The sequence below is a fragment of the Mauremys reevesii genome, linkage group 19 (assembly GCF_016161935.1).
Source record: "Mauremys reevesii isolate NIE-2019 linkage group 19, ASM1616193v1, whole genome shotgun sequence".
Classification (NCBI taxonomy): Eukaryota; Metazoa; Chordata; order Testudines; family Geoemydidae; genus Mauremys; species Mauremys reevesii.
In genome coordinates, this window is record NC_052641.1 from 15,540,461 (window position 1) to 15,566,904 (window position 26,444).

General features: G+C 42.8%; 1 protein-coding gene across 4 annotated transcripts in view; it reads left to right on the forward strand.

Annotated features, from left to right (window-relative positions):
* The window catches only part of ABL1 (ABL proto-oncogene 1, non-receptor tyrosine kinase), a 128,136-nt gene that overhangs the window by 55,989 nt on the left and 45,703 nt on the right, over window positions 1-26,444 (forward strand). For 2 of the 4 annotated variants that reach the window (XM_039506336.1, XM_039506335.1), the window contains exon 2: window positions 3,914-4,028. The exons of 1 other annotated variant lie outside the window; for it this stretch is intronic. In XM_039506336.1, coding sequence (XP_039362270.1) covers window positions 3,914-4,028 — 115 coding nt within the window. Of the gene's footprint in view, window positions 1-3,913; window positions 4,029-15,352; window positions 15,767-26,444 lie in introns of those variants that run through there. One more of the 4 variants, XM_039506338.1, reaches the window with a different exon arrangement.

The window sequence follows — 26,444 nt, forward strand, 5'->3', positions numbered from 1 at the left end:
AACTGGGATTTTATAAGTAAATCTGTGGGAGTCTGAGACAAAATATATACTGTGGTTTTAAAAAATAGTCACTGTAGAAAAAATCTTGAAATCAGGATGGTTGTAAACTCACCTCCGTTTTCTCATAGAATGTACGCACACCTCAATTAAAGGCTTATCAGCCTTGAGTTTCTGGTTGGAAAGCACTGACTTGTAAAGGAAGCCATTTTGCAATCCTCATAAAATGTTGGAAAATATATAGTCCCTGGTCTGAAAGGTTTCTGTCCAGAGATAATGTTACTCCATGTGGGAGTAACTGTATACCCAGGTGTAAGGCTTTGGAGGATTGGGTCCCAAGAGAATAATGGTCCTCGTGATTTACTTTTTACCGTCAAGTCTCCAGATACTGATGAACTATGAACAGATTGTCTGTTTGTGGGATTTTTAAAGATAGAAGCGAAATTGAAATTTGCTAAAATTAGCAAAATTAGAACCTGTGCTTGGAAGTTGCTGTTAGCTACTTGTAACCCATGCTTTTGCTGTCATGAAATATAGATGAAAATGCTCATACTGTACTTGGAGGTATAAAGTTGTCTATTCCTATGCGACTTAATTTACCTCGAGAATCTTCAAGGCCAAAGAATTGAACCAACACTAGAAATGGTTATTTGCTCGGGGAAGGTGGTAATATATAGACAATTTTTATGTTTTCTGTATGTTAGGAATTTAGGCAATGAGGTCTCAGAGCAGCTGGTGATGAAGAAAGTGCAACAGAAATGTTCAGACTGAAACTATGCCCCTAATGGCTTATCATTGGGGTCACAGTCTTCTCAAACCTCATAGCTGTTTATGCAGTGCGTTTCTTTGCAAGCAACTGGCCACTGACCAGGTTATTTCCTCCTGAGGTGGCCAAAGGTTTAAATCAGGGGTTCTCAAACTGTGGGTCAGGGCCCCATTTTAATGGGGTCGCCAAGGCTGGTGTTGGCCCTGGGCCTCAGCAAGGCTGAAGCCCAAGCCCCACTGCCCAGGACTCAGGTTACATGCTCCCACCCAGGGCAGAAGCCCTTGGGCTTGAACTTTGGCCCCCACCTGCTGGGGCGGCAGGGCTCAGGTGGACTTGGCCTTCGCTCCCCATCCTGAGGTCATGTAGTAATTTTTGTTGTCGGAAGGGGGTCACGGTGCAATGAAGTTTGAGAACCGCTTGTTTTAAATTAATGAGAAGGTTCCTAATGCTTCTCCAGTGTTGACCAAGGGCTTGGTATGCACCATTGATGATTAGGTCTGGATGCGTTATCAATATGTACGTCCTCTTGATCACTCAGGCTACCCTTCAAATGCTATTGCTTTTCTAAACTTGCCTTTCTTGTGTGTGTACATGGTAATAGTGCTATTGAGCAAACTAATAGCAGAGCACTCTGCTGGTTTCATTTCCTCCAGTGTTTGTTTTTTTAACCTTGAGGACAAAATGAATAGCAATTAAATGGGTGGGGGTGGGGGATCGAGATCCTCAACCACTCAAACCATTTTTAAAAAGTAATTTTTGTACAATAGTTGTCAGTGCTGGCTACAGCCGGTGGTTCCTATCTATCTGAAAATATTTTAATAACAACAACAGCATATATGTTTACAGTCCATTTCAACTGCGCTGGAGATAGCTTGGATAAATATTGGCTCCTCCATGTTCCTCTAATCCCTGCTGGGTCTAATACTGTGCAGAGGTTCAGAATACTTGTTTTCTTTTCTTATTCTCCCCTTCCACCCCCTCCTCAGATGTAATTTGATCTTTCAGGCCTGGTCTTCTGCTTTGGCAGATTTTTCAGCCCTTGAATAGAAGAAATTAACTACTTCCTTACCATCAAGAATCAACCATAGTTTTACAGTCATGCTGCTTGTTGTGTGTGCTGTTGTACTAAAAATCATGCAAGGTTAAACAATGATCCTCACGTGAACCCATCTGTTTTGAACAATGCTATTTTGGTTTAACGCCCTTTGGTGTTTCGTTTAACCCTTCCTTTCCCTTCTCATTTTCTTAAATTACCAAAGAGTCAGTACTTGGTGGAAAAGCTTACATTTCATTTTCTGAATTTTTCCAGGTATGTATCTATTTTGATTATGTCCTTGTTGCCTTAAAATATGTTCCATGTTCTCTGATCTGACAGCAAATATTATCGTACACACTTAAATAAAATCCCCAAACTAGCAACAACTCTCCACATTGCTCTCAAACTCCCAATTTCCACTCCCTTCTTAACAATTTATTTGATAGGGTGACCAGATAAGAAAGCAAAGGCAATACAACAAAGATGTGGTTTTGTGATTTATGCCTTTCAGAACTACTTCCATCTTGATGCTAGAAATTCCCAAAATCCTGTCCTTTCTTTGTTTACAAATGTTTCAAAATCTTTCAATGGAAGATGCTAAAAGGCCGTTCGTGAACATTAAAAGCCTTGTCTGATTTGGGTTTTAAAACCATAAAGGGCTCAAATGCGGATACTGAATGTTTCTTACTGACACCCTGAAGTTAGAAAGGAGAATATCGATAAGTGGTGACTTCAAGAGCTTCCACTTCAGACATAGCCCCTTTACCACCACCTTGAAGACAAGGATTCTGGCATGTTACTTGAAAGGAATTTCAGATAGTTTAACAGCCCATGTCTCTAATCCCACCATTTGTCAATTGACTCCTTCAGTTGTGAGAATTGCAAATAACAAACATCTGTTAGATGAAGGAGGTAAAAGCAACAAATACACATGATGTGTTGCAAAATGTTTTTGATTTTCAGTTGAACTGCTTGATGTGCTTTATTTTCATTATTATTAGCCCAGAATTCTTTTCTGGGCCTCATCTATTTTATCATAGATATCCCAAGAGCCACTAACTTCCAAAATTGCTAACATTTCATTATGCTTGTGTGTGCTTTTATTTATTTTATGTCTTTCCAGAAGTACCCACAATACAGTTTCCAACAGTAAACAACACATTGTTTTGCCCCATGGAGCTCACAAACTAAAGTCAGACAGACACGGGGAAGCGGTGCAGCACCTATGTAGAGTGGTCAGAGTAGAAGTAAGCGGTTATGCTCACTATAGACTATATGAAGTATTCAGTGTTACTCCTCACACTTCTGTTAGTCATCTATTTTTTTAGGGGTTGCAGCCAAAGTGAGTCTATGAAGGGTCTTAATGCAGAGGTTCAATGGCCCGTGGATAGGCTTAGGAAAGGTGTTTCATGCATGTAATTGCATACAAAGCATAGAGATGTCTGAATGAGAGGCTGAAGAAAGGCAGACAACACTGGCATTAGGCAGAATGGGCAAAGCTGATATGAAACAAGACAAGGATTCAGGGGTGCTGGAACAGGAGGAGCCAGGGGGCCACACACCCCCCTTTTTACTGGCCATAAGGGTGAGCAGCAGGGGGCAGAGAGGAGCGAACAGAGCGTGGGGACTTAGGGGGAAGGGGCTGTACTGGGGCTCAGGGAGAAGGGATGGGACCTGGGGATGGGTGGGTGGGCTGTGTGGTACGGCAGGGGGTGGGGCCACTGTTCAGGTACCTGTGGTCCCTAGGGTTGCCAGTTCTGGTTGGAGGTATTCCTGGAGGTTTCATCATGTGACATAATCTCTAAAAATCAATCTGTGATTCCTAGAGACTCCAGGGCAATCCTGGAGGATTGGCAATCCTAGTGCCCTTCCCCCTGCCCCCCCCCACACACACACTTCCAGGGTGCTTCCGCCGCTCCTGCAAGGATGGAGAAGTAGGGAGAGGTAGAGTTATGTAGTACTTTGAAGATGGTGGCAAGAAGCTTCAGTTGAGCAGGTTTTCAAGACATGTTGGTAAAAATACCTGTGCCCTATCTATGCTAGTGCATACACCCTCGCTACCAGTGGTTTTCAGCTGCCCTGTTGGAGAAATGATACTAAACTTTCTATTATAGACAAGGCCAATGTGGACAGAACTTAAGTACAGCAATGAGAGAGTCCCATATTTACCATTATGGGGAGAGACTGAAAAGAAGGATTCTGCCATGTTGTTCGCAAGGAATTTTTCAGGTAGGTTAACAGGCCTATAGTCCATCTGCAATCTCCTGCTGCTGACCCCTAGGGTAAAACATCTATCATATGAGTATTCTTGTTTTGGTTCATTTGTGGTAGCATGGGGATGTGAATTCTAGAAAAAGAAGTGGCATGTATGGAGAGTGTGATGTTTCCTAGTGATGATTCCTCTGCTCAGCTGTATTAGATTATGGGCCTGAACCAGCGAGGCGATGAGTTTGTATCTCCAGCTGAAGTCAGTGGACGCTGAGAGTGCTCAGCGCCTTGGTGGATTGGGGCCCTATTCTTGGGCTTGCTCCATGCTACGTAGTTAAGTTGACGTAAGGCAGTTTGTCAGCCTAATTAGGCTGTAGTGTGTACACTGACATTTCCCCCACCGATGTAAGTGCCCTACTACATCGACATCATAACTCCACTTCCATCAGAGGCATAGGGCTTATGTTGGTGTAGTTAGGGCAACTTATATCGGCTGTTGGTTGTCATTCTTGTCAGTTTCACTGCTCCAGCATGAAGCCTGGCTGGCTCCCTGGCTCCCCACTCCCAGCCAGGCCACATGCTCCCCGTTCTGAGCCAGGCTGCTCCCTTCACTCCCAGGTCCCAGCTTCCCCAACCTGGCTGCTGCCCGGGCTCCTGACTCCCAGGTCCGAGCCAGGCTGCACCTGCCCGGAGGCTCCCAGCTCCCCATGGGGAGCCCGGGAGCTGCACTAAGGCTCCTGGCTCCATGCTGGGAGCCATCCAGACTACAGGTGCAGTACTCCCTGATGGGCTCCCAGCTGCAGCGAGGAGCTGGGAGCCGAGAGCCTGGGGAATGGGCAGCCCAGTCTATGGAAGCACTCCTGGTGAGGATGCACACCACTGACAGAAGGAGGGTAGTGTGGACATGGGTTGTAAGTCGACCTAAGATAGGTTGACTTAACTTTCTAGTGTAGACATGCCCTAGCTCTGTGAACAAACCCAAAAGGTTTGGTGGGCTAATACATGCTTAGAATGTTAGAATGCTGAGAGAGCCTTTTTTCACAAACTACACCTCTACCTGTGCTCGGGAACCAAAAAATCTTACCGTGTTATAGGTGAAACCGCGTTTTATCGAACTTGCTGCGATCCACTGGAGTACGCAAGGCCCCCCAGCCCCCCGGAGCGCTGCTTTACCGCATTATATCCAATTTTGTGTTATATCGGGTTGTGTTATATCGGGGTAGAGATGTACCTGTGCTAGGTATAAAAAATAAAACATTGTCTCCAGACATAATTGCCTTTTAGTATAGTACAGCAATTGTTAGGGAAGCAGTAAGCAAGGAATGTCTGAATATGCATTAAAACAATAGTCTTATAGGTTTTGCGTGTTAACAAGGTGTCACTGAGTAATGACAGGACTAGAAAGCAGTTGAGTCAAGAGAGATTGTTTAAAACTGAGATTATTTTTAAGGCCTTGTCTATACTACCAAGTTTTGTCACCAAAAAGTGGTTTTTGTTGATTAAATAGTGCGTGCGTACATACTGCAATGCAACTTTTGTCTGGAAAAATGCCCCGTTTTGGCAACTAAATACATCCACCACAATGAGAGACTTGCATCTTTTTCCTCTACGTTTTTCTCAACAAAGTGCCAGTGTAGACGCCATGCTTGATCTCATCACTTTAATTGACCTCCAGGAGGTGTCCCACAATGCCCATTCTGACCACTCTGGTCAGCGGTTTGAACCATCCGCCCCTCCCCCTTAGAAGTCCTGGGAATTTTTGAAATTCTGTTTCCTGCTGTCTCAGCGTGGAGAGGTCTCATCGCATCGTCCCGGGTGACCATAGCAGGTTATTGCACCAAACGCTCTCCCGCTTGGACCGCTGCGGAGCTGTTGGATCTGATCAGTATATGGGGAGAGGAGGCTGTGCAGTCCCAGCTGTGCTTGAGCCACAAGAATTGGGATACCTACTGGCACATTTCTCGAGGTTTGTGCAAAGAGAGCTATGATTGGGACGTGCTGTAGTGCAGAGCAAAGAGAAAGGAGCCGAGGCAGGCAAACCATGAGGCAAGGGTGGCAAACCATCGCTCCAGTGTTTCACCTAAGACCTGCTGATTCTATAAGGAGCTGGACGCTATCCTCGGTGGTAGCTCGACTGCCAAGAGCCTCGTGGATACTTCGGAGGGAACGGAGATGGCAGAAAGAGGACCTAACCCGGAGGACAAAGTTATTGATGAAGAAGTGGAGTTAAACGAGCATGTGCAGCTCCTGGCGGGGTCGCCTGGTGGGGCAGGCAGCCAGGAACTGTTCTCTACTCCAGAGGTGTCTAGCCAGTCTCAGCAGTCGCTCTCCAGGGAGCAAGAACCAGGAGATGAGATACCTGATAAGTGGCTGTGGCTTGTGTAGCGTGGAGATGGGTTCAGGAGATAGAAATGTGGGAGGCTGGCAGTGTTTCTATGGGGTGGACATTTCCCTGTGTAGCTAATGGGTACGGCAGAATGGTGTTTATACACACAGAGATCTCACAAGAATCCTCCAGCGAGATCTCCAGGAAAGTTTCCTGGAGGTACTTGGTAATCCTCCGCTGAAGGTTCCCTGGCAGAGCAGCTTTGTTCCTTGCCCCATTGTAGGAAACTTTCTTGCACCATTTGGCAATCACTTGTGCAGGGACCAAAGTGGCACATAGGTGAGAAGCATAGGGAGCAGGGCAGAAGCCACAAGCATGGAGCAGACGTATCCTCGTTTCCCTGCGTACCCGTAGCAGTCTGCTAGAATGACTCCCGCCTGTGGAAGAATTTAAACGAGAATTTTAGAATTTTTTCCATAGAATGCTGCACCATGACGCTTGCAGAGAGTGCGTTCTTTTCCCCATACAGAGCAACCTCCCCTCCTCGGTCCCTCCCACTCCCTCGCCAACACTCACTATGCTTCGGCTGTTCACGGAGATGTGTGCCTGGCTAGGGTCAGTGAGAAAGTGAGTGCAGTGTTTCACAGGGTATATTTTACTGAAACGTTTCGGTGCTGTGCGTGAATTTAACAATCCCGCTTCTGTGCATTGTCCCCTGTGCTTCACCAGCTGTGGCCTTCAGGAACACCCCACGCACCCCTGCAGAGTGTCTCTGCCAGATAAGAAAGTGCCCAACACGCAGCAAAGAAGACATGTTCTGGGAGGTATTGCAGTGCTTCAATGCAGAAAAGAGGGAATGTAAGGAGTGCTGGGAAGCTGAACGGCAGGACAGAATAGAGAATCAAGCATTTGTTAAAGATGCAGCTGAGAGGATGATTACTGTAATGTAGGAGCAAACGCAGATGCTGCAGCCCTTAATAGGGCAGCAGATCTGTCTTGCCCTCCCCTGCAGCACATTCAGATCACTTTTCCATGACCACCCCCAAACTCCACCCACACATTCCTTTCCACTTTCTGGGAGTTCTTGGTTTCCCCTCCACTCCACTCCCTCGAACAACTTTCACAATGATAGCTGGAGCTACACACAGTTGTGAAAGTCTGTCCTTCCGTGGTTCCTCCTTTCCCATCAGGCATCTGTGTGTTTGTGTGCTGTTTCTTGTTCAATAAAAGCAAAATTCTCTAATGGTGAATCACCTTTATTTTTTTTCTACAAATTGAGATTGCAGGCACTACCACCAATACATGCACAGACATTGTCATCCTTGTCTTACAGGAATATAAGGCCCAAAATGACAGCATTGTATCCTAGGAAAATGAGCACCTCTGACAGAGATATACATTACTGGTGCTTATTGTCGAAGTGCTGCCTTAAAGCCTTCCTGATTCAAATTGCTCCCCTCTGGACTCCTCTGACAGCCCTGGTATCTGGCCGCTGAAAATCAGCGGCCAAGCGGTCTGCCTCAGCACTCCACCCCCAAGCAAACCTTGCACCCGTATCTTCATAGATGTTATTCAATGTACAGCACACAGCTATGACCATGGGAATATTATCCTCATTAAAGTTTAGCCTACCATAAAGGCATCGCCAACTCACCTTTAATCTGCCAAAGGCACATTCAACTGTCATCTGGCACCTACTCAGCCTGTAGTTGCTGTCCAGGTGTCCCGTGGCTCATGAGCCAGAGCTGTAAGGGATATGCTGGGTCTCCCAGGATCGCTATGGGCATTTCAACATCCTCTGCTGTAATCTTCTGGTTTGGAAAGAAAGTCCCCGCTTGTAATTTTCTGTACCGCACGGTGTTCCTGAAGATGCGGGCGTTATGCACTTTCCCGGACCACCCTGTGTTGATGTCAGTAAAACGGCTGTTGGTGATCCACAAGTGCCTGAAACACCATGGAGAAGTACTCCTTCCTATTGATGTACTCTGTCGCAAGATGGTCTGGTGCCAAAATTGGAATGTGTGTGCCATCCATCGCTCCCCACACACAGTTAGGGAACCCCACTTCCACAGTGGGGGCCATGGCTGGTGATGGGGCCAGGTGTGGGGGCAGGAGCTGGGGGCAAGGCTGGAGCAAAACTGGGGGCGGGGCTGAGTGGTGCTCCCTCCTCACCATCTGTGGGGGCTGGCCTGGGCCCATCACGCCCCCCCCGAACGTTCCTCTGCACCCTTCTAGGGAGGTGCGCCCCACAGTTTGGGGACCTCTGGGCTAAGGGCTTCTGCCCCGTGTGGAGGGGAGGTCGGTACTTCAGCCCTGAGGGGTGCACCTGCTGCGGCTCAGTGCTTCAGCCCCATGGGGTGTGCTCTGCTCTCAAACTTCTGAAGATTATTGTATGCCGCTCGGAGGGTCAGTAAGTTTGGCCACCCCATATTATCTGTGCTAGCTTTAACTTTACTGATCATGGTGAGTCCAGTCTAAGATTTTTCCATGTTTTCCTTGGCATATAAAAGTGAAGTTCTTGTTACCTAATTATGCATAGTGCATAGTTCACCGCAAGCTGGTTTAAAATTTGGTCTGCATCAGACAAAGAATTCTGTGCTGCATGGGACTGACAACATTGGAAGTCAGAGTTAACCCCACCAGAGCTCCTCAGTTGCCAGTCCCCGATATCAGAGACCTTGGTAGCTGGCAAAAAAAAAATTGACAAGTGGAGACCACCACAGCAGTTTGAGGACCCCGGTTGAGCCTTACAGTTAAATCAGTGTCTAGAAGAAGGCCGGACTAGCCCATGGAGGGGAGGAAACTCTCCATTTGCACTGGGATCAAAATTGTACTGGCTACAATTGTATTTTAAAACATAGTGGTTGCTCATAAGATCTAGCATGTTTTCCATGATCAGTGTGGACAGTGACTTTTTTGTGGGGGGGGGAGGTGCTAGGGATGGTGTTAAACTGTTATAAATCCCATTTTCTAGGGTCCACCTGCACTGTGAAACTTTCCATGTCAGAGCAGAGCAGTCTAAAACGGTAATTCTTTGACTGTGCTATAATGCAATTTGGTCTTGCTTGTGTGGATCATAGGCCAGGAGCAGTGACATATTCAGATGTGTATTATTAATAAAGCCTTTCTAGTTCTGTTGCCCTATCCTTCCAAGGATCACAAAGTGCTCTCCAATCAATGAATTAACACTCCCTACCACTTCCTGTGAAGTGATAAGCCCCATTTACAGATGGGGTAACTGAGGCACAGAGTTTAAATGACACCAATCAAGTTTGCACCAAAGTTGGGTACAGAGTGTCTGTTTTCTCATTCAGTCCCTTTCTTTATCTTCTAGCTTATGCTGCATGTCTTTCAACTGACTTTTTCCATCCTTGTGCATTTAACACCTGTCTTCAAAAAACAAACAAACAAACTGCTACTACTCTGGGGGCTCAAAAGCCGCTGCCTTTTTTTAATCACAGATGCAAATTTTAAAATAAAGTTCAGCTGCACTTGAAAATTGGTGAAAAGGACTGTCTGCTTTTAATGTGATCATAGCAAAATTTACGCCATCTCCTCTTTACGGTGACATCATCCCAGAATTCACGTTCTGCTTATGGAGTCTGATCCGCCCATTGCAACCATCATGCACGTTAGTGGTGTTTAACTTGCATGGTCTTCTGGAAGAATTGGTACCCAGACCTCCGAAGGTAATTTTAAAAAGTAAGAAATAAAAAAAAAAATTGCATATTACAAAAGCTCATACAAGACTTGCATAAATGTTTTTTCCTCTTATGTCCTAGAACAACTGACTTTAAGGTTGAATCAGTCACTATAATCCTGAAATCAGCACACTTCTGTTGACCAGGATTTGTGTGTGTGTGGGGGGGGTGTTTAAAAGGGGTCAATTGGTTTATCATTTAGAATATCATTGTGCATGTAATGGCACCACTGTGGTTTTTGTTTCTGATACCCATTATTTTTACAGCACAGTATAAAGAGAGACTAAGGTCCTTGCCCCCAATGCTTACAGTCTAGTTTGTCCTGATCCAAGTGAGAGTAACACACAGTATGGAGAATGAGGAGGGAATGGATGAAGTTGACAGTAATGGGATCACAAAGGGCTTGTCTATGTGGGAAGTTCAGCCAACTTAACTATTGGAGTGAATTGAACGTGCATGAGTTAAAGCACATTAAACCCTTGAGTGGGCACTCTCATTCAGAAATAAAGTTGCCTTAGGCCAGATGAACACTACAGATCTATATCAGTATAACTATGTTGCTCGGGTGAAAAATCCACACCCCTGAGCGACAGTTAGGGCCCTACCAAATTCACGGTTCATTTTGGTCAATTTCACAGTCAGAGGATTTTAAACATCGTAAATTTCATGATTTCATCTTTTTAAATCTGAAATTTCATGGTGTTGTAATTGTAGGGGTCCTGACCCAAAAAGGAGTTGGGAGGGGGTGTTGCGGTACTGCCATCCTTACGTCTGCACTGCTGCTGGCGGCGGCGCTGCCTTCAGAGCTGGTCAACTGGAGAGCGCCAGAGCCCAACTCTGAAGGCAGAGCTGCTGCCAGCATCAGCGTAGAAGTAAGAATGGCATGGTATGCTATTACCACCCTTACTTCTGTGCTGCTGCCTGCAGAGCTGGGCCCTCAATCAGTAGCCACCGTTCTCCGGCCACCCAGCTCTGAAGGCAGCAGCGCAGAAGTAAGGATGGCATGGTATGCTATTGCCACCCATACTTCTGCGCTGCTGCTGGCGGGGTGCTGCCTTCAGAGCTAGGTGCCCGGCTAACAGCCGCCGCTCTCCAGCCATCCATCTCTGAAGGCAGTGCAATAGTAAGGGGGGCAATACCATGCCCCTCCATAACCTTTTGACCCCCCCTGCAACTCTCTTTTGGGTCACAACCCTCAATTTGAGAAATGCTGGTCTCCCCTGTGAAATATCTATAGTATAGAGTAAAAGCACACAGAAGACCAGATTTCACGGGGGGGCGGATCAGATTTTGCAGTCTGTGACGCGTTTTTCATGGCTGTGAATTTGGTAGGGCCCCAGACATAGTTATACTAAACCCCGTGTAGACAGTGCTGTGTTGACAAGAGAGCTTCACCTGTCAACATAGCTACTGCCTCTCAAGGCTTTGGATTAGCTACACCTCCAGGAGAAATTCTTGCGTCGACATAGTAGTGTCGTCAGTAAAGTCCAGCTATTGGGTACTCAGGCCTTATGTATACAGCAGTGTTACATCAGCGTCATTGTAGTCAGCTCACCTCAAAGTGCCTCGTGTCTGCACACAATCTGTTTTTAAACCAAAATATGTCGTAGCTAAGTCCACTTCATGATGAGTGTGTTCATTCCTAACTGTATCACTTCTGGCAGTCCTTCAGTTACTATTCCCCACTGCATTGCTTCACACCTGGATTGACCTGTCTGTGTACCTCTGTGCCCCACCATTGCTTTGGGATCATCTTGACCTGATGTCATCTCTTCATTGAAATGGTGGCAGGCAGCCATGAGTAATCCTTTCTGATGCCAGGTAGTAATGAATTTACATACTCGATATAGCTACTATGGCCCCCTGTGCCTTTCGCGTAGACTCCTTCAGAAGTCCTGGACTTAATTGCCCTCTTTGGAGAGCAGCATATTTAATCCAATCTGGAGAAGAGTCACCAGAATGCAGATATCTACAAGACACTGTCAGAGCAAATGAAGACAAGGGAGCACTCCTGGTGCTGGTCCCGTTGCCAATTTAACTATATTTGTATGGAAGCACTTCAGATCACTTTGTTTTGCCAGTGTACTTTCCTTGTTAACCAAATGCACATGCGTCATCTTGTTTGTACTAATTACTGCCATGATCACGGCACTCTGCAGTGGGTCTACGCTACCTGATAGAAGTTCAAAAATGGCAGTGGCAAAATTAATGGAAGCCAGGATATGAATCATGGGAATTTTAGTTTGACTCTGCCCCCATCAGTCCCAGAATTCCTCTAGATTCCAGTAGCCATCCCACAATGCCCTGTGAGAAAAGTCACAGAGCTGAGCTGAGGAACATTGCACCGTGGAATATCTGCCCAGAATGCTGAGCAGTAAAGTAGAACAGGGGCAGAGCTGTGTGTATTCAATGATTAACAAGGGGAAAGTACCTTAAACCAACATAACAAAGAGGTTTCGATGCACTTCAATTTAATATAGTTAAATCACTGCATGGAGAGCAAACAAACTAGATAGATGTAATATCATTGTGTCAATATGGTCTCAATCTTTGTATGTTAAATGCATAGTAACAATGAAAAGGAAAAGCAACTTAAACATTAGTTGACAGACTATCCATGCACATACTCCACTCAACCACTAAAAGGACTGTACTAGATGGAAGTGTCCTGTAATCTTGACAAGGAAATTTAAGAAACTACTCAGAAATCTTGAATATACCCACCCATTTTAAATGTTCAGATTTAGTAATAGGGAATTGAATGTGCTCTCTTCAGAAGTATGTTTAGGTGTTGATATAGCTATTGCCTGTATCTAAGGAAGGGAATAAAGAGAATTTGAAACCTGGCTTAAAAGCATTGAGCACGAATCACTTCACATAATAAATGTAATCCTTATTCATTCCATTGGCATTGCTTGTATTACCTTATAATGAGGCTGTTGAGTGTTAATGGAGGCGGTCTTGGTAATTCCACTGGAATTCTGCATTCCTGCAGCTGCAGTCGAAAGGATAGGATGTTAGCGAAGATTCATGACATGGAAAAGTAGAATAGGTCAGTGTAAGTAAGCATGAGATTCAGAGCCATTATTTGTTGCTACTCCATTGCAGTTCCCTAAACATGATACTCCTAGCATCAGCACGTGATGACTGGGTCACTTGTGTGTCTTGCATAACCCTCCTCACAATATTGTTGTTTAATCCTTCTTTTCACAATTCAATGGCTTAAATCTTTCAAAGTGTAAACTTGGTACATACAATATCTATTTGGAAAATAAATGGTCTCTGAGTGAGTAGATAGCCCTCAGTTGTTCTTGGATCTTTGCTAAGTTCATTTACCTCCAGAGCACAGCTCAAGCAATACTCTTTTCCTTTTTAAGGGAGGTAGCACTATGCAGGGCACCATACTTGATGTGAAGAGATCAGAGTTTTGTCCTTGTCTCTACCACTGACTGTGAACTTGAGGAGTTACTTAAATTGAGTCACAGGGATAGGGATAATAGTGCTCACCCATCTATTTTGAGATGTGTGGATAAAACCAGAAACGGGGGTGCAAAGTGATTTATGCTATAGAAATAATGCATCTGGTGGTGTGATCAGTTACAGTGTTTCTTACAGTTTTAAAAAATGGCATGGGTTGAGGGACTGGTGATTTCTTTCCAAGCTGTGCTGTTAGGAGAATACACCTACATAGACCAGAACTCTGAAGCAAAACAGTGCTCTAAAATAACGTACACCTCTACCTCGATATAACGCTGTCCTCAGTAGCCGAAAAATCTTACCGCGTTATAGGTGAAACCGTGTTATATCGAACTTGCTTTGATCCGCCAGAGTGCACAGCCCTGCCCCCCTGTAGCGCTGCTGTACTGCGTTATATCCAAATTCGTGTTGGATTGCGAGTTATTGAGGTAGAGGTGTATGTGGAGAATCTGGACTGTGTGTTTGCTGTGTTAGATACATGCTTCTCAGATGCTGGAGACATGCAGAGTTTCCCTTGAAATATTAAATATTTGAAAACGTTAGAGGGAAGAGAGAAGTGCAATAGTTTATTTTGGCGCGATTACTTATTAAAACAAATATGGAGAGAAGCTTTCAGGGCGGGGAACACATGGAGGGAAAATATGAAGTCATGCTGGGGTCACTCCTCTTTGTGGATCCCAAGAGCTCTAGTCATGTTTGCAGCAATGGTGTTCCACACATTGTGATGGTGTGTACCTATGTGATCTGCTGAAGTGTTTTTTGTTTGTTTTTGTTTTTTTAAGAATTAGAAGAATACATATTACATACATTCTGTTTTATTTCTACTGTGTAGAGCAGGGATTTTCAACCTGTGGTCCGCGGACCTGTGGAGATCCACAGACTCTGTCTAAGGGGTCCACAAAAGGTGGTTGTTACCATAGAACAGTGTTTTCAAGCTGTGGTCTGGAGACCCCTGGGGGTCTGCAGATTGTCTAAGATTTCCAAAGGGGTCCACACCTCCATTCAAAATTTTTTAGGGGTCCGCAAATGAAAAAAGGTTGAAAACCATTGTTGTAGAACAATGTAAAAGCATGTATGTATTTAAACAAAGGGAGGTACATCAATGTAGACAACCGAGGAGCCGAGCCACATGTGGGTTGGACATACCACAAATACAAAATTGGGGAGAGCAGCAAGCAAGACCATACCCTTCACAAACCTGCAAAGCAGTGTTAAGGGTGGGAGAGGCCATTGGGGTTCTCAAAAGTATTGCCCCTCTATGTAATAATTATTAAAAAAGTATAATTACTTCAGTTCTATGTATGTGAGTCTATACAACAGTAAATATCACAGTGGTGTCAGAATTGTACGTCCTGGGGAATAATGCATATTCCTCTCCTGCATTCTACTTAGTGTGGTGAATGGGAATGGCTGCCAGTGTTGCTTCTCTGCACAGGAGTAAAGTTCAAAATATTAGTGTAAAGTGCTGTTGCTCTTTGGCGTTAGGACATTGTCTCTCCTTTGCCAGTCTGTGCATTCTTACTGCTGTAAATTCCCATATACACCTATGGGGTTATATAAATAATAATAATTAGCCCCTACATTGTTTTGCGTTTCTTTGACTCTGAGGAAATGCCTCAAATGACGCTGTTGTTGCTCCCAGGGCAAGGAAGACGGGTTGATTTGTTCTCTGGAAATGACTGATGAAATATGTTAGTAGAATCCTGCTGTTGACCTAAATCGTAGGCAAGTTGGAACAATGAGGGGTTAAGTATGCTATGGGCGTTACTAGCCTATCTGATGTCATGAAGTCAGACAGCCAAAGCCTGAAGGGGGCCCTTTGTTGGCAGTTTAACGTAAGCAGCTCTGCCTGCACGAAGTGCCTAACGGAGTGAGAGTATGAGGGAAAGAATGGCAGAGTTTTGGAGCTGCCGCAAGAAGTAACTGCTTCCAACTTAGTAGGATTTTTTTTCTCTCCCGACAAAAGAGTTAACAAAAGGGGAGCAAAACTTGAGTTAAGTTTCTGGGACTGGTACTATGGGCCCTGTGGATTATCTGTCTCTCTGGCTTATTCTTTTCATGGTTTTAAGAGTGCTGGATTTTTAGATCTCTTAACGGGAAACTCTTTTTTGTGTATGTGAAACCTAAGGGGGAGGGGAGAGAAACACACAAGCCGAAGCCAAACTAACAAATGAAAATGTTGGAGATTTGCTTGAAATTGGTGGGTTGCAAATCGAAAAAAGGACTTTCCTCTTCCTCCAGCTGCTATTTGGAAGGTAAGTTCAAAACTGTGGCTCTTTGAAGTGGATTCTGGGGGAAGTCTTGGCAACTTGAGGCCTAACAGCTGGATTCCTAAAGTCTGGAATCCCTTTGCTTAGGCCTCTGGTATATTGTGTGACTCTGCGTTGTGAGAAGAGCAGCCAGATTGTGTGGTCGTGGACCTTAACAGAGAAGTCCTTCCTGCACTTTTGAGTTGGAGCTGGAACGGAGAGACTTCTTATTTTCAAAGTTAGCCTAAGCTCATTAGTTTATTCTCACTTATGGGGATGAGGAGAATTTTCATGGTATATGTGGCTCCATGTGTTTTCAAAACCAGGTGATTTTCATTAACTACAGTATACAAAGCGAACATGGCCCTACCATTTATGGTTGTAAAATTTCAAGGGATCTTACTGATGATAAAATAAACAAAGCCATATCTGCAGGCCTTGAATTTAGTTTTGCCTGCAGAAGGGTCTCCCTTTTTGGGGGGAAAAGGGGGCAGGGAGAGAAGCCTCTCTTGAAGTTAGGAATGAAATCTAAAGAAGCCTAGATGCTTGAAAAGCATCTTACATTTAATTTAGATCACCAGAGCTGGTTGAATACTGCAAAATATTTTCTGCCAATATTCAGTTGTATTGTTTTAATTCATTTTGATCAGACCTTTCGTGTTTGCTTTCCTCAAGAGTTCATGCAACTGAGTTTCACTTCCATGAATGCTCATGGAAAGCGAATTTCCAAGTCACATGTATAAGTATTTGTGGAAACTGAATTTTAAATTTGTATGCATGATTAGATAGAGAGGATTGGCCTTGTGGTTAAGGCACCGGACTGGGAATTGAGAGAGATGGTTTCCTGGCTCTGCCACAGATTTCCTGTGTGACCTTAAGCAAATTACTTAATTCCATCTGTAAAATAGGGATAACATTGCTTTTCTCCGATCTTTGTCTGATTTATTTCCCTTATAAACTCTTCAGGACAGGGACTGTCTTTCGCTAGGTGTTTGTACAGACACCAGTGCAGTGGGTCCCTGATCTTCTTTGGGGCCTGTAAGTGCTACTGAAGTTCAAATAATATGCATTCCAGAAGTATGTTGTTCACTCATCAAATCAGGGACCAGAAACCAAACCTTGTGACTTAACTTGACCAATCATGGCTAACTGTTGCTCGAGAGTCAAATATTAATCAGAGAAATGTTCCCAATTAATTTATAGATGAAAAAATCACAAAAGACATGAATAATTTCTAATAAATCAAATTGAAGAAATTGTGATTTGCTTGTAGCTAGCTAAATAATAGTCTGAATTTGTAAAATATGTTTGCTGGTTCTGAATTACTCGTTCAGCTCTAATATCAACAAGAACAAGTGGCAAAAGCTTACTTTCCCCTGCTTCTTTCTTTTTCCATCCCTTGTAAGATTTTTTTCCCCCCTGTGTTAATTAAAAACTATCATGTTGGGAGATCCAGTAGTGGCCAGACTTGGATATAAAATAGTTCTATTTTGCCTGAGTAGACAGGGCCGAACCAGTCTACAGAACTACTAATTCTATGCATTCCAGGTCTGTGCCCCTCTTCTTTAATACTGTTTTCATTCATAGACATAGATTTCAAGGCCAGAAGGGACCACAGTGATCATCTAGTCTGATCTCCTGTATAACACTGGCCATAGAACTTCTCCAAAACAATTCTGAGAACATATTATTTTAGAAAAAAATCAATATTGATTTTAAAATGGTCAGTGACGGAGAATCTACCACAGTCCATGGTAAATTGTTCCAATAGTTAATTACCCCTGCTGTCAAAATATATGCCTTATTTCCAGTCTGAATCTCAGCTTCTAGCCAGTGGATCATGTTACACCTTTCACTGCTAAATTGAAGAACCCATTATTAAATATTTGTTTCCCATGTAGGTACTTACAGACTGTCATCAAGTCACCCCGGACCTTCTCTTTAAGTTAAATACATGGAGCTTCTTGAGTCTATCACCATAATACATGTTTTCTAATCCTTTAATCACTCTCGTGGCTCTTCTCTGAACTCTCTCCAATATATCAACATCCTTCTTGAATTATGGGTATAAGCACTGGACACAGTATTCCTGGAGTGGTCACACTGGTGCCAAATACTGAGGAAAAATAATTCTCTATTCCTACTCAAGATTACCCTGTTAATGCAGTCCTGGGGTGCATGATCTCTTTTGGCCACAGCATCACACTGGAAGCTCGTGTTCAGCTGATTATCCACCAAGACCCCAAATCTTTTTCAGACTCACTGCTTCCTGGGATAGAGTCCCCATCCTGTAAGTATGGCCTACATTCTTTGTTCCTAGATGTATAGATTTAGCTGTATTAAAACGCACATTGTTTGCTTGTGCCCAGTTTACCCAGAAATCCAGATCCTTCTGAATCAGTGACCTGTCCTCTTAATTATTTACCACTTTCCCAATGTTTATGTCCTATGCAAACTTTATAAGAGATGGTTTTGTTTTCTTCCAGGTTATGGATAAAAATATTAAACAGTGTAGGACCAAGAACTGATTTCCTGCAGCACCTAACTGGCAACATACCCTCTTGATGACAATTCCTGGTTTACAGTTACATTTTGAGATCTGTCAGTTAGCCAGTTTTTAATCCATTTAATGTATGCTATGTTAATTTTATATTTGAGTTTTATAATCAAAATGTTGTGTGGTACCAAGTCAAAGTATGTTATATCAACACTATTACCTTTACCAACCAAACTTGTAATCTCACCAGAAAAAATCAAGTGAGTTTGACAAGATTTATTTTCCATAAATCCATGTTGATTTGCATTAATTATATTACTTTCATTTAATCTTTATTAAGTCCCATATCAGCTGCTTCATTATCTTGCCTGGTATTGATGTCAGGCTTACAGACCTATAGTTTCCCAGGCCATCCCATTTTACAACTTTTTTTTTTTTTAAATTGGCACAACATTAGCTTTCTTCCAGTCTTCTGGACCTTCCCCAGTGTTCCAAGACTTACAGAAAATCAACATTAATGGTCCAGCAAGTGCCTCAGCTAGCTCTTTTAAAACTCTTGAATGGAGGTTATTTCGGCCTGCTGATTTAAAAGTTTTAAACCTTAGTAGTTTCTGTTTAACATCCTCCAGAGATGGGATGGAAAAAGAGATAATATCATCATATAATGAGACTATATAATCTTTTTTCCCCAAATACAGAACAGAAACATTTATTGAACACATCTGCCTTTTCTGCATTATTATTTGATAATTCTACCATATCCATCTAGTAATGGACCAATACCACTGGAGGGATTCTTTTTGTTCCATATATTTTATTTATTCATTCATTCAGTTATATAAAATAAAACATCGTATGGTCCTTAACAGTGCTGGCCATAGATGTTGTCTTGTGTCCCTTTGCTTCCCTTATCAATTTTCTACAATTCCCAACTTCTGATTTATATTAATTACTAAGAGTTTCCCGTTCCTTCCATTTTGTTTTATTTATATATAAAATTTATTTTTATAAAACTTCCCCTCTAAACCAGGTCAGTTTTTAAACCAGCCTGGCTGCCTTCCTCAGTTGTGACTTTTTGGGCATCTAGTAAGGTATCCTTAAATGATTCCTAATTATCATACACATTTTTCTGATTAAATTCTTCTTCCCAGCTCAGTTCACTCATAATTGTTTTCAGTTTTGTGAAACTGGCTGTATTAAAGCACTGTGTGTGTCTGTGTCTGTGTGTGTGTAAAAATTGGTTGTACTTTATTCTGCTTGGACATTTATAAATATGATCAAGGTTAATTTTTAGTTCTGTGTTTTAGTTTCTCTTTCTGTTAGGACATGGTCTAATAAAGAGTTGCTTGTTTTGGCTGGAACACTTTTTGAGTTAGGAAATTGTCATCTATACTGTTTAAAAAAATCCAAGGATGTTTTAGTACTGGCAGCATGAGACCTCCAGTATGTGTCACTGAAATTGAAGTCCCCATGATCACACAGGTTTTTTTCCCTACAGATGGGTGCATAAGGAGATGGTCATCTTGTTCCCTATTTTGATTTGGTGGTCTGTAGCAGACACTAATACTCCTATTTTTATGGGAAGACTTGAACCACGTTGGGCCACCACTGTATTGCAGCTGGGTCCTTCATACAGTTTTTAGGGCCTTATGTGTTACATACACTATAATCTTCCCAGCAAAAGTTACCATTGAGGGATGGTGTTACAGCATGGTATTGCTCTAATTATGCTGCTGTACAACGTGGTCTCACGTGTGGATACAATCAAACCATGTTAAAAAGATGATGTTGAAATGTACTGCAGCCTTTGTCTTTACAGTTCCAAAATGGGGTTATAACACAGTTTGACTTAATGTGCACCGGCAAGACCAAATTGCTATGAGGTGGTCCCCTGATACTATAAATTGTCTTTGCTTCAGTTTCTCTAAAGCTGCATCTATATGCTCATTTCCTATAGTGGACTGGGAAATGAGTTTGGAAGCAACATTTAAACACTCTTCCAGCAAACTGATATCCAGACAAATTTATTTCCCAGCCCAGGATAAAGCTGAAGTCAGCATCCGAAGATGATGATGTAAACGAACAAGCATTGCAATTGTAGTTTTAATAATCTTTACTCTCCTACTGGGACTGAAGAGTCAGGGAATATAGATAGCATCATAATCCTGATCAGTTCTGCATCTCTCTTGGGAAGGGGATTGAAGAGTGGAAATATAACAGCATCATAGGGAAAAAAATAGGATTTGTGCCATCCCTTTCTGAAGCTTAAAGCCTGATCAAGTATTTTAGATACTTTTCAATTCTATTGTAATTTTAAGAAGAAAACTACAGTATCTGTTTCTATGCTGTTCCATTTCTCTCTGACGGACACACTTGAGCACCAGGTGGGCTGCTCCAAACCACAAATTCCAGAGGAACAGGTGCAAAGCATTTGCTTATATTATTCAGAGAATGAGGACATCTGTTCCACATGAGGACGTGATCATTTTGATGGAAGCAACAGGTCCTCACCTGAGCCTATGGTCTAGTACAGGGGTAGGCAACCTATGGCACGGGTGCCGAAGGCGGCACATGAGCTGATTTTCAGTGGCACTCACACTGCCCGGGTCCTGGCCACCATCCAGGGGGCTCTGCCTTTTAATGTAATTTTAAATGAAGCTTCTTAAATATTTTAAAAACCTTATTTACTTTACATACAACACTAGTTTAGTTCTATATTATAGACTTATAGAAAGAGACCTTCTAAAAACGTTAAATGTCTGACTGGCACGCGAAATCTTAGATTAGAGTGAATAAATGAAGACTTGGCACAGCACTTCTGAAAGGTTGCCAAACCCTGGTCTAGTAAGACCATCTTTGTAAAGAGCACCAGGAGATAAATATTCCTCAAGGGCCATAAATAATGGACTGTTGCTCTTGAATCCTTACAAGCTGTGTGCCATCTTCTATTCCTCCCCAATTACATTGCGACACAGTGCCACAAGACACCCCCTCTTCCCCCCTCCGGGATCTTACTGTGCTTTCCCTGTCTTAGCAACATGTGGAGTTATAGGAGAGAAAAAAGAGGAAGCAGGTGGCAGTCTTATGCTTTCATGACTAACATAGACTATAAAGCAGGGGTGGGCAAACTACGGCCCGCGGGACCATCCTGCCCGAACTCCTGGCTTGATTGGAAGAGTGGCTTGATTGGATCACATAGGGATCCTTGCTGAGGGCTGTGGAACCTTGCTGGAAAAATTGTGATAGTGCCCATACTAGCAGCCCCATTTTGTTGTGCTCTCTAACATTACCGGATGCTCAGCAAGGAAGAGAATCCGTGTAATTGTTTTATGCTTGTGTTATAGGTGGTGTGACTCTGAAACTACTGTTTTTAAACTAATGAAGGTTAGCTTAAATGTCACATTTCCCCTAAAATCTTCGTCGTGTGAATCATAGTCGAACAAAGCTGTTTGTTTTTGTTTTGTAAAGGGATTCTGGTTGAAAACCATATCTAAAGTGAAGGAAGGGGGTAATTACTTATCTGTGTTGCTAAGAATACCTGGAAAAATCTGACAAACTGAATTGACTTTTCAGCACTGATGCTGTTTACTGTCTGCATTTCTCTCAGCTTGGGTAATGAAAATAGACCAATCAGTTAACTTTAATTTGCAGTTAGTTTGATTTAACTTTATAGTCCTCATGCATTAGCACAGTGCTGCAGTGTGTGGCTTGCAAGCACTACCGGGGAATATAACGGAATAAACCTGTATTCATTCCAATTATTAATAAATTCATGAACATATTTTATAAAACATAATAGTTGTAATTTTTTCTGTAAAAACAAGACCTAAATCTTGGACATACTACCATCAGGAAGTTTACTACACTAAGTTGGAACCACTCACTGTTACTTCAGTTGTGCTCTGTGAATGCATCCACTCATGTGTTACTACTAAACAGTCAGACATGTTGTGTCACAATGGTCTTGTCCTACAAGAATTGAAGTTGTAAGAGACTTCTGTTATATTTATCATTTAGTTTCTAGGAATGAAGATCATTGAGAGTCTTTTTTGCATGTTTGTGGGTAGGTGGAAGGGGTTGAGTATTGCTTCAAAGTGCTTTGCTCAGTAGGGATGGGCTTAAGCGTGTGCTGTAAGTAAGCATGTGCATAAATGTATTGCTGAATTGGGACCTCTCAGGTTTTTCCTTGTTTGATTAACTAAGTAGTTCTTAAATTAAGCTGGACTTTTTTTCTCTCACACATTCTTCCCACTGGGAAGACAAGGAGACTCTATCAGGGAATGTGTCTTCACAGCAAGCAGGATCCTGTGGCCACTAGACTCAGAACCTGCGTCTACAGACTCAAGTTTGCGGAGCTCATGCTACTTGGTTAAAAATTGCTGTGGAGATGCTCGGTCTGGAAGTCCAGCTCTGAAGCCTAGTCAGAACAGCTACACAGCTATTTTTAACTCTGTAGCATGAGCCTGTAGACCCAGCTTCTGAGACGCACTGCTGCAGGATCCTGCTTGCTATGTAGATATACCCTGCGGGGCCAGCCAGTACCAAAGGTACAGATTTTCAAGTATCTAGATTCAATAGTATAGGATAATGGTGAACTCAGAAATGAACTTGCATGTAGAACTGGAAAGGCATGGACTAAATGGAGAGAAATGAGTGGAGTGATTTGAGATAGAAGGATGCCTATTAAACTGAAAAGGTCAGATATACAAGACAGTAATTAGGTCTGCACTTTTGTATGGCTCTGAATGCTGGCACTGAGGAAGAGACAGGAACAGATCTTGAACACCGTGGAAATTAAAATGTTAACATGCATGGATCATGTTCAGAGCAAACGAATTAAGGGAAGTGTAAAAGTGGTACTAATTATAGAAAAGATGAGGAATCCAGGCTTAGATAGTTTGGACATGTATAAAAAAGATCTGAAGAATGTATAGGAAGCAGGATGTTAAATTTAAGAAGTGGAGGGTAAGAGAAGGTTTGGAAACCCAGCTGTGGAGATTCTGAAGAACTGTTTCAAGACAGACTGTAATGGAGGAGAACTCAAAGAGCTGACCCCATATGAATGGGACTAAGGCTAGAAGAAGATATTATTCCCACTAGGAAATATTTTAAAGTGGGAGGAGAAGAAACGTTTGTCATCTGCTCCACCTCTCCCCCTCACTCGTCCTTATCTTTACCAGTTTGCAGAGGCATAGTGAGTACGTGTGCCAATCTGATCTGAAAAATGGAGCGAGTCCCAAATTGGGGCTGAAATATTCTTGCTTCCTTTTTTGGAAGGCTGCTGGTTATAATGCTATAAAGCAGAAGCCTTACTTAAACCTGTAAACATTCTCTATAATGTGGAAAACTATTTTGTGCATGCTGGTAAAATCCTTTGTTTTCTAAAGTAACCGAAGACGTAATTTCTAAACTTCTAGCCATCAGATTACGTGGATATTCTTTTTTGGTAGAATGTCTTTTTACAGTTACATTAGATCAGCCTAGGGTTTGGAGCAGCCAGTAGTCATTGTCCTGTTCTTGGAGAGAGCTTCTCTTCATGCACTTCAGAGGTACCAGGCCAGATTCTGATCCCAGTAACACTGACTAAAATCAGTGGATTTACTTTAGGCTTACACTGGTGTAACTGAGATCAAAATCTGGCTTTGTGGTGAATAAATTTGGAACAAATAAAGTGTATTAAGTGGCCATTGCTGCTCAGGGAAGTTCTTTCATTTTGTTTTACCCAATCAAATAATTTTGGTTGCAGACCAATACAGCACGTGCGTTCAATCTGTCTCCTCCTTTCCCATCCTATCCCCTGGCCTCTCTTCTCCTGCTGACAGTATGGTTCTTTGCATCACTGTATGTTTCTGGTTTTGTTATGACCTATTAGTTATCCACTAACTCCAGTTGTTCCTGCCGTGTCACATCTTTGTTACAGACCTGGATGCTGCCTGCTACCCTTCCACATTGGGCTGGGATGAGGAAGGTGGTATAATTTCATGGGAAGAGTTGTATTTGATTTCAAATATAAAACTGATCATCCAGGGACTGGTCACGCATATCCATACTTTCTAGGAAGTATGTTAAGTGCTTGGCTCTTGCATAGTGCTCTCCTTCTCCATAGCTCAGATGTGGGTGAGCATCATTGCTCTTCATCTTCGAGAGGAGGAAATTAAAACAGATTAAAATGTTCAGAATTGCCCAAGTCCCATTGACTTTCACTGAGAGTGAGGCATATCTGAAATGTTTACCCTAAGTGATTTATCCAAGATCACATGACAAGATGGTGCCAGAGCCAAGAATGGAATCTAGGTCTCCCTTGCTGTGTCTTACGTCCTAGCCTCTGTGCCATGCAGCCTGTCTAAAACTAGTTAATGCCAAGAGTCAAGAATTCTTTGCCATGGTATCAAGGGTCTATAAGCAGAATTAATGTGATAAATTTAAAAAGGGGAAAATGCCAGGAAAAAAACCACCCTGATGATGAAGCCTATTAAAAACGATAGAATTGTCTCCCAGAGGAAGTGGTGGAAGCCATAGCACTGGGAAGACTCTTAGGCTTGGCTGGAAAGACTACTAGAAAGTACACTGTGTGGCTCATGCCTGCATTGTTGAGAGAGGGAGGGGATGGAGTGGAGTAGAAAGCCTAATAGGATTTGTTTGTCAGAGTGGGAATGCTTTCACATTTCTCAGAACATGACCGTAGTTAAATCCATCTATAGATTTGGGGCTGTGGCTTTTTTTTTTCTTCTGGAACTTATTCCAGCTGTCACCCACTTGGTTAATAGGGCTTGCTGTGTGTTATAAAGTACTTATTCAAATGTATAAATTGTGTGTGTTCTGTGGAAGCTCATTTTTAATCTCTGGAGTGTCCAAGCCTTTTTTCTGACTGTGCCAATCAGTGCAGGCTGAGTCTGACCTTCCCCTTGTGAAAAAAGGGAATGACTTTTAAAAAATGTATCTCCCAGCCAGTGGAATTATAATGGAGCAAATATGGAAGAGTGTGACCAAATGTAAATAAAATAGTTTAGGTTGAGAGAGTTTGGATCTATGCTGCTATTCATTTAGAATTAGGTGACACCTCATGTGAACATTTGTTGTCCCACTGACTATATTAGACTAGTCTAACGAAATGTTAACTAGCAGCGCAAGTTATGGTAAAAGCCTTTGTTGCAGAAGGTTATATGAGACTGCTATAAACTGGTTGACAGAACAGGCTGAGCATGAACTCGCTGAGTGGGACGGGTTATGAAATAAAACCTGGAATCTCCCTTCTCTTTGGAAGGATCTGTTTTACAGATTTTTTTAAATACAGATTCCATGAGGCATAGAAAATCTGTGAGTGGCCACTAAGGAAATAGTGGGGATAAAGAGGCAGCTATTCCAACAGTCGTCAAGTATGTACAAAACTCAGGAGTATTTAATCTTATTCTGTTTGTGTATCTATTCTGGCTCTTAGTAGAAGTTTTTGGGGAGTCGGGGAGAGGGGGAACCCTTCAGATTGATTGACAGTGTGACATGAAGAGATTAATAATCTATTCTGTGTCCTCCAGCTACTCCTTCACTCACATGACCATGTGAAAAAGTGCCGGCAGAGTTTGGAAGTCCATGGGATGTTTGTTTTGTTGGAAGATGTGAGGTCTCTTCCTCCCCAAGGAACTGCCCAGCCGTCAGCCTGCTTCCTCTTTTGTTTTCCAGTCCTGTGCTTTAATTATGAAGGCAATCTGGTCACTTTGGTCTAGACCGGAATTCTTTGCATCCAAGAACTTTTTTTTATATATGGTCTCTAAAAGTGACTCACTACCTGAAGTAAGCAGTAATTAGCGAGACTGCTAGGCCTACTAGATCTTTTAGTGTATTAACATGAATGAATGCTATGTGAGAGAGAGGCTTCTTTTAGAAGAGATGAGGAAAGTGTTTCACCAAATACCTGACTCTCAAGAACTGCAGCAACTCTTAAAATTTAGTCTGTATGTGGGCATCTATCCCGGTACAAGGGTGCTATGAAGAAGCAAGTAGTCGTGTTGTTGGTCACAGTGGAGATTTGTACAACAGTAGAACCTAGGGGCCCCGGGCAAGTATCAGGCATCACCATGCAGGACACTGTACAGATAGGTAACAACAAAAGAGCGCTCCTACCCCAGAGAATTTGTCATGTAGGCCCATGACAGGACACCATTGATGAATGAAATAAAAAAATGGGAGAGC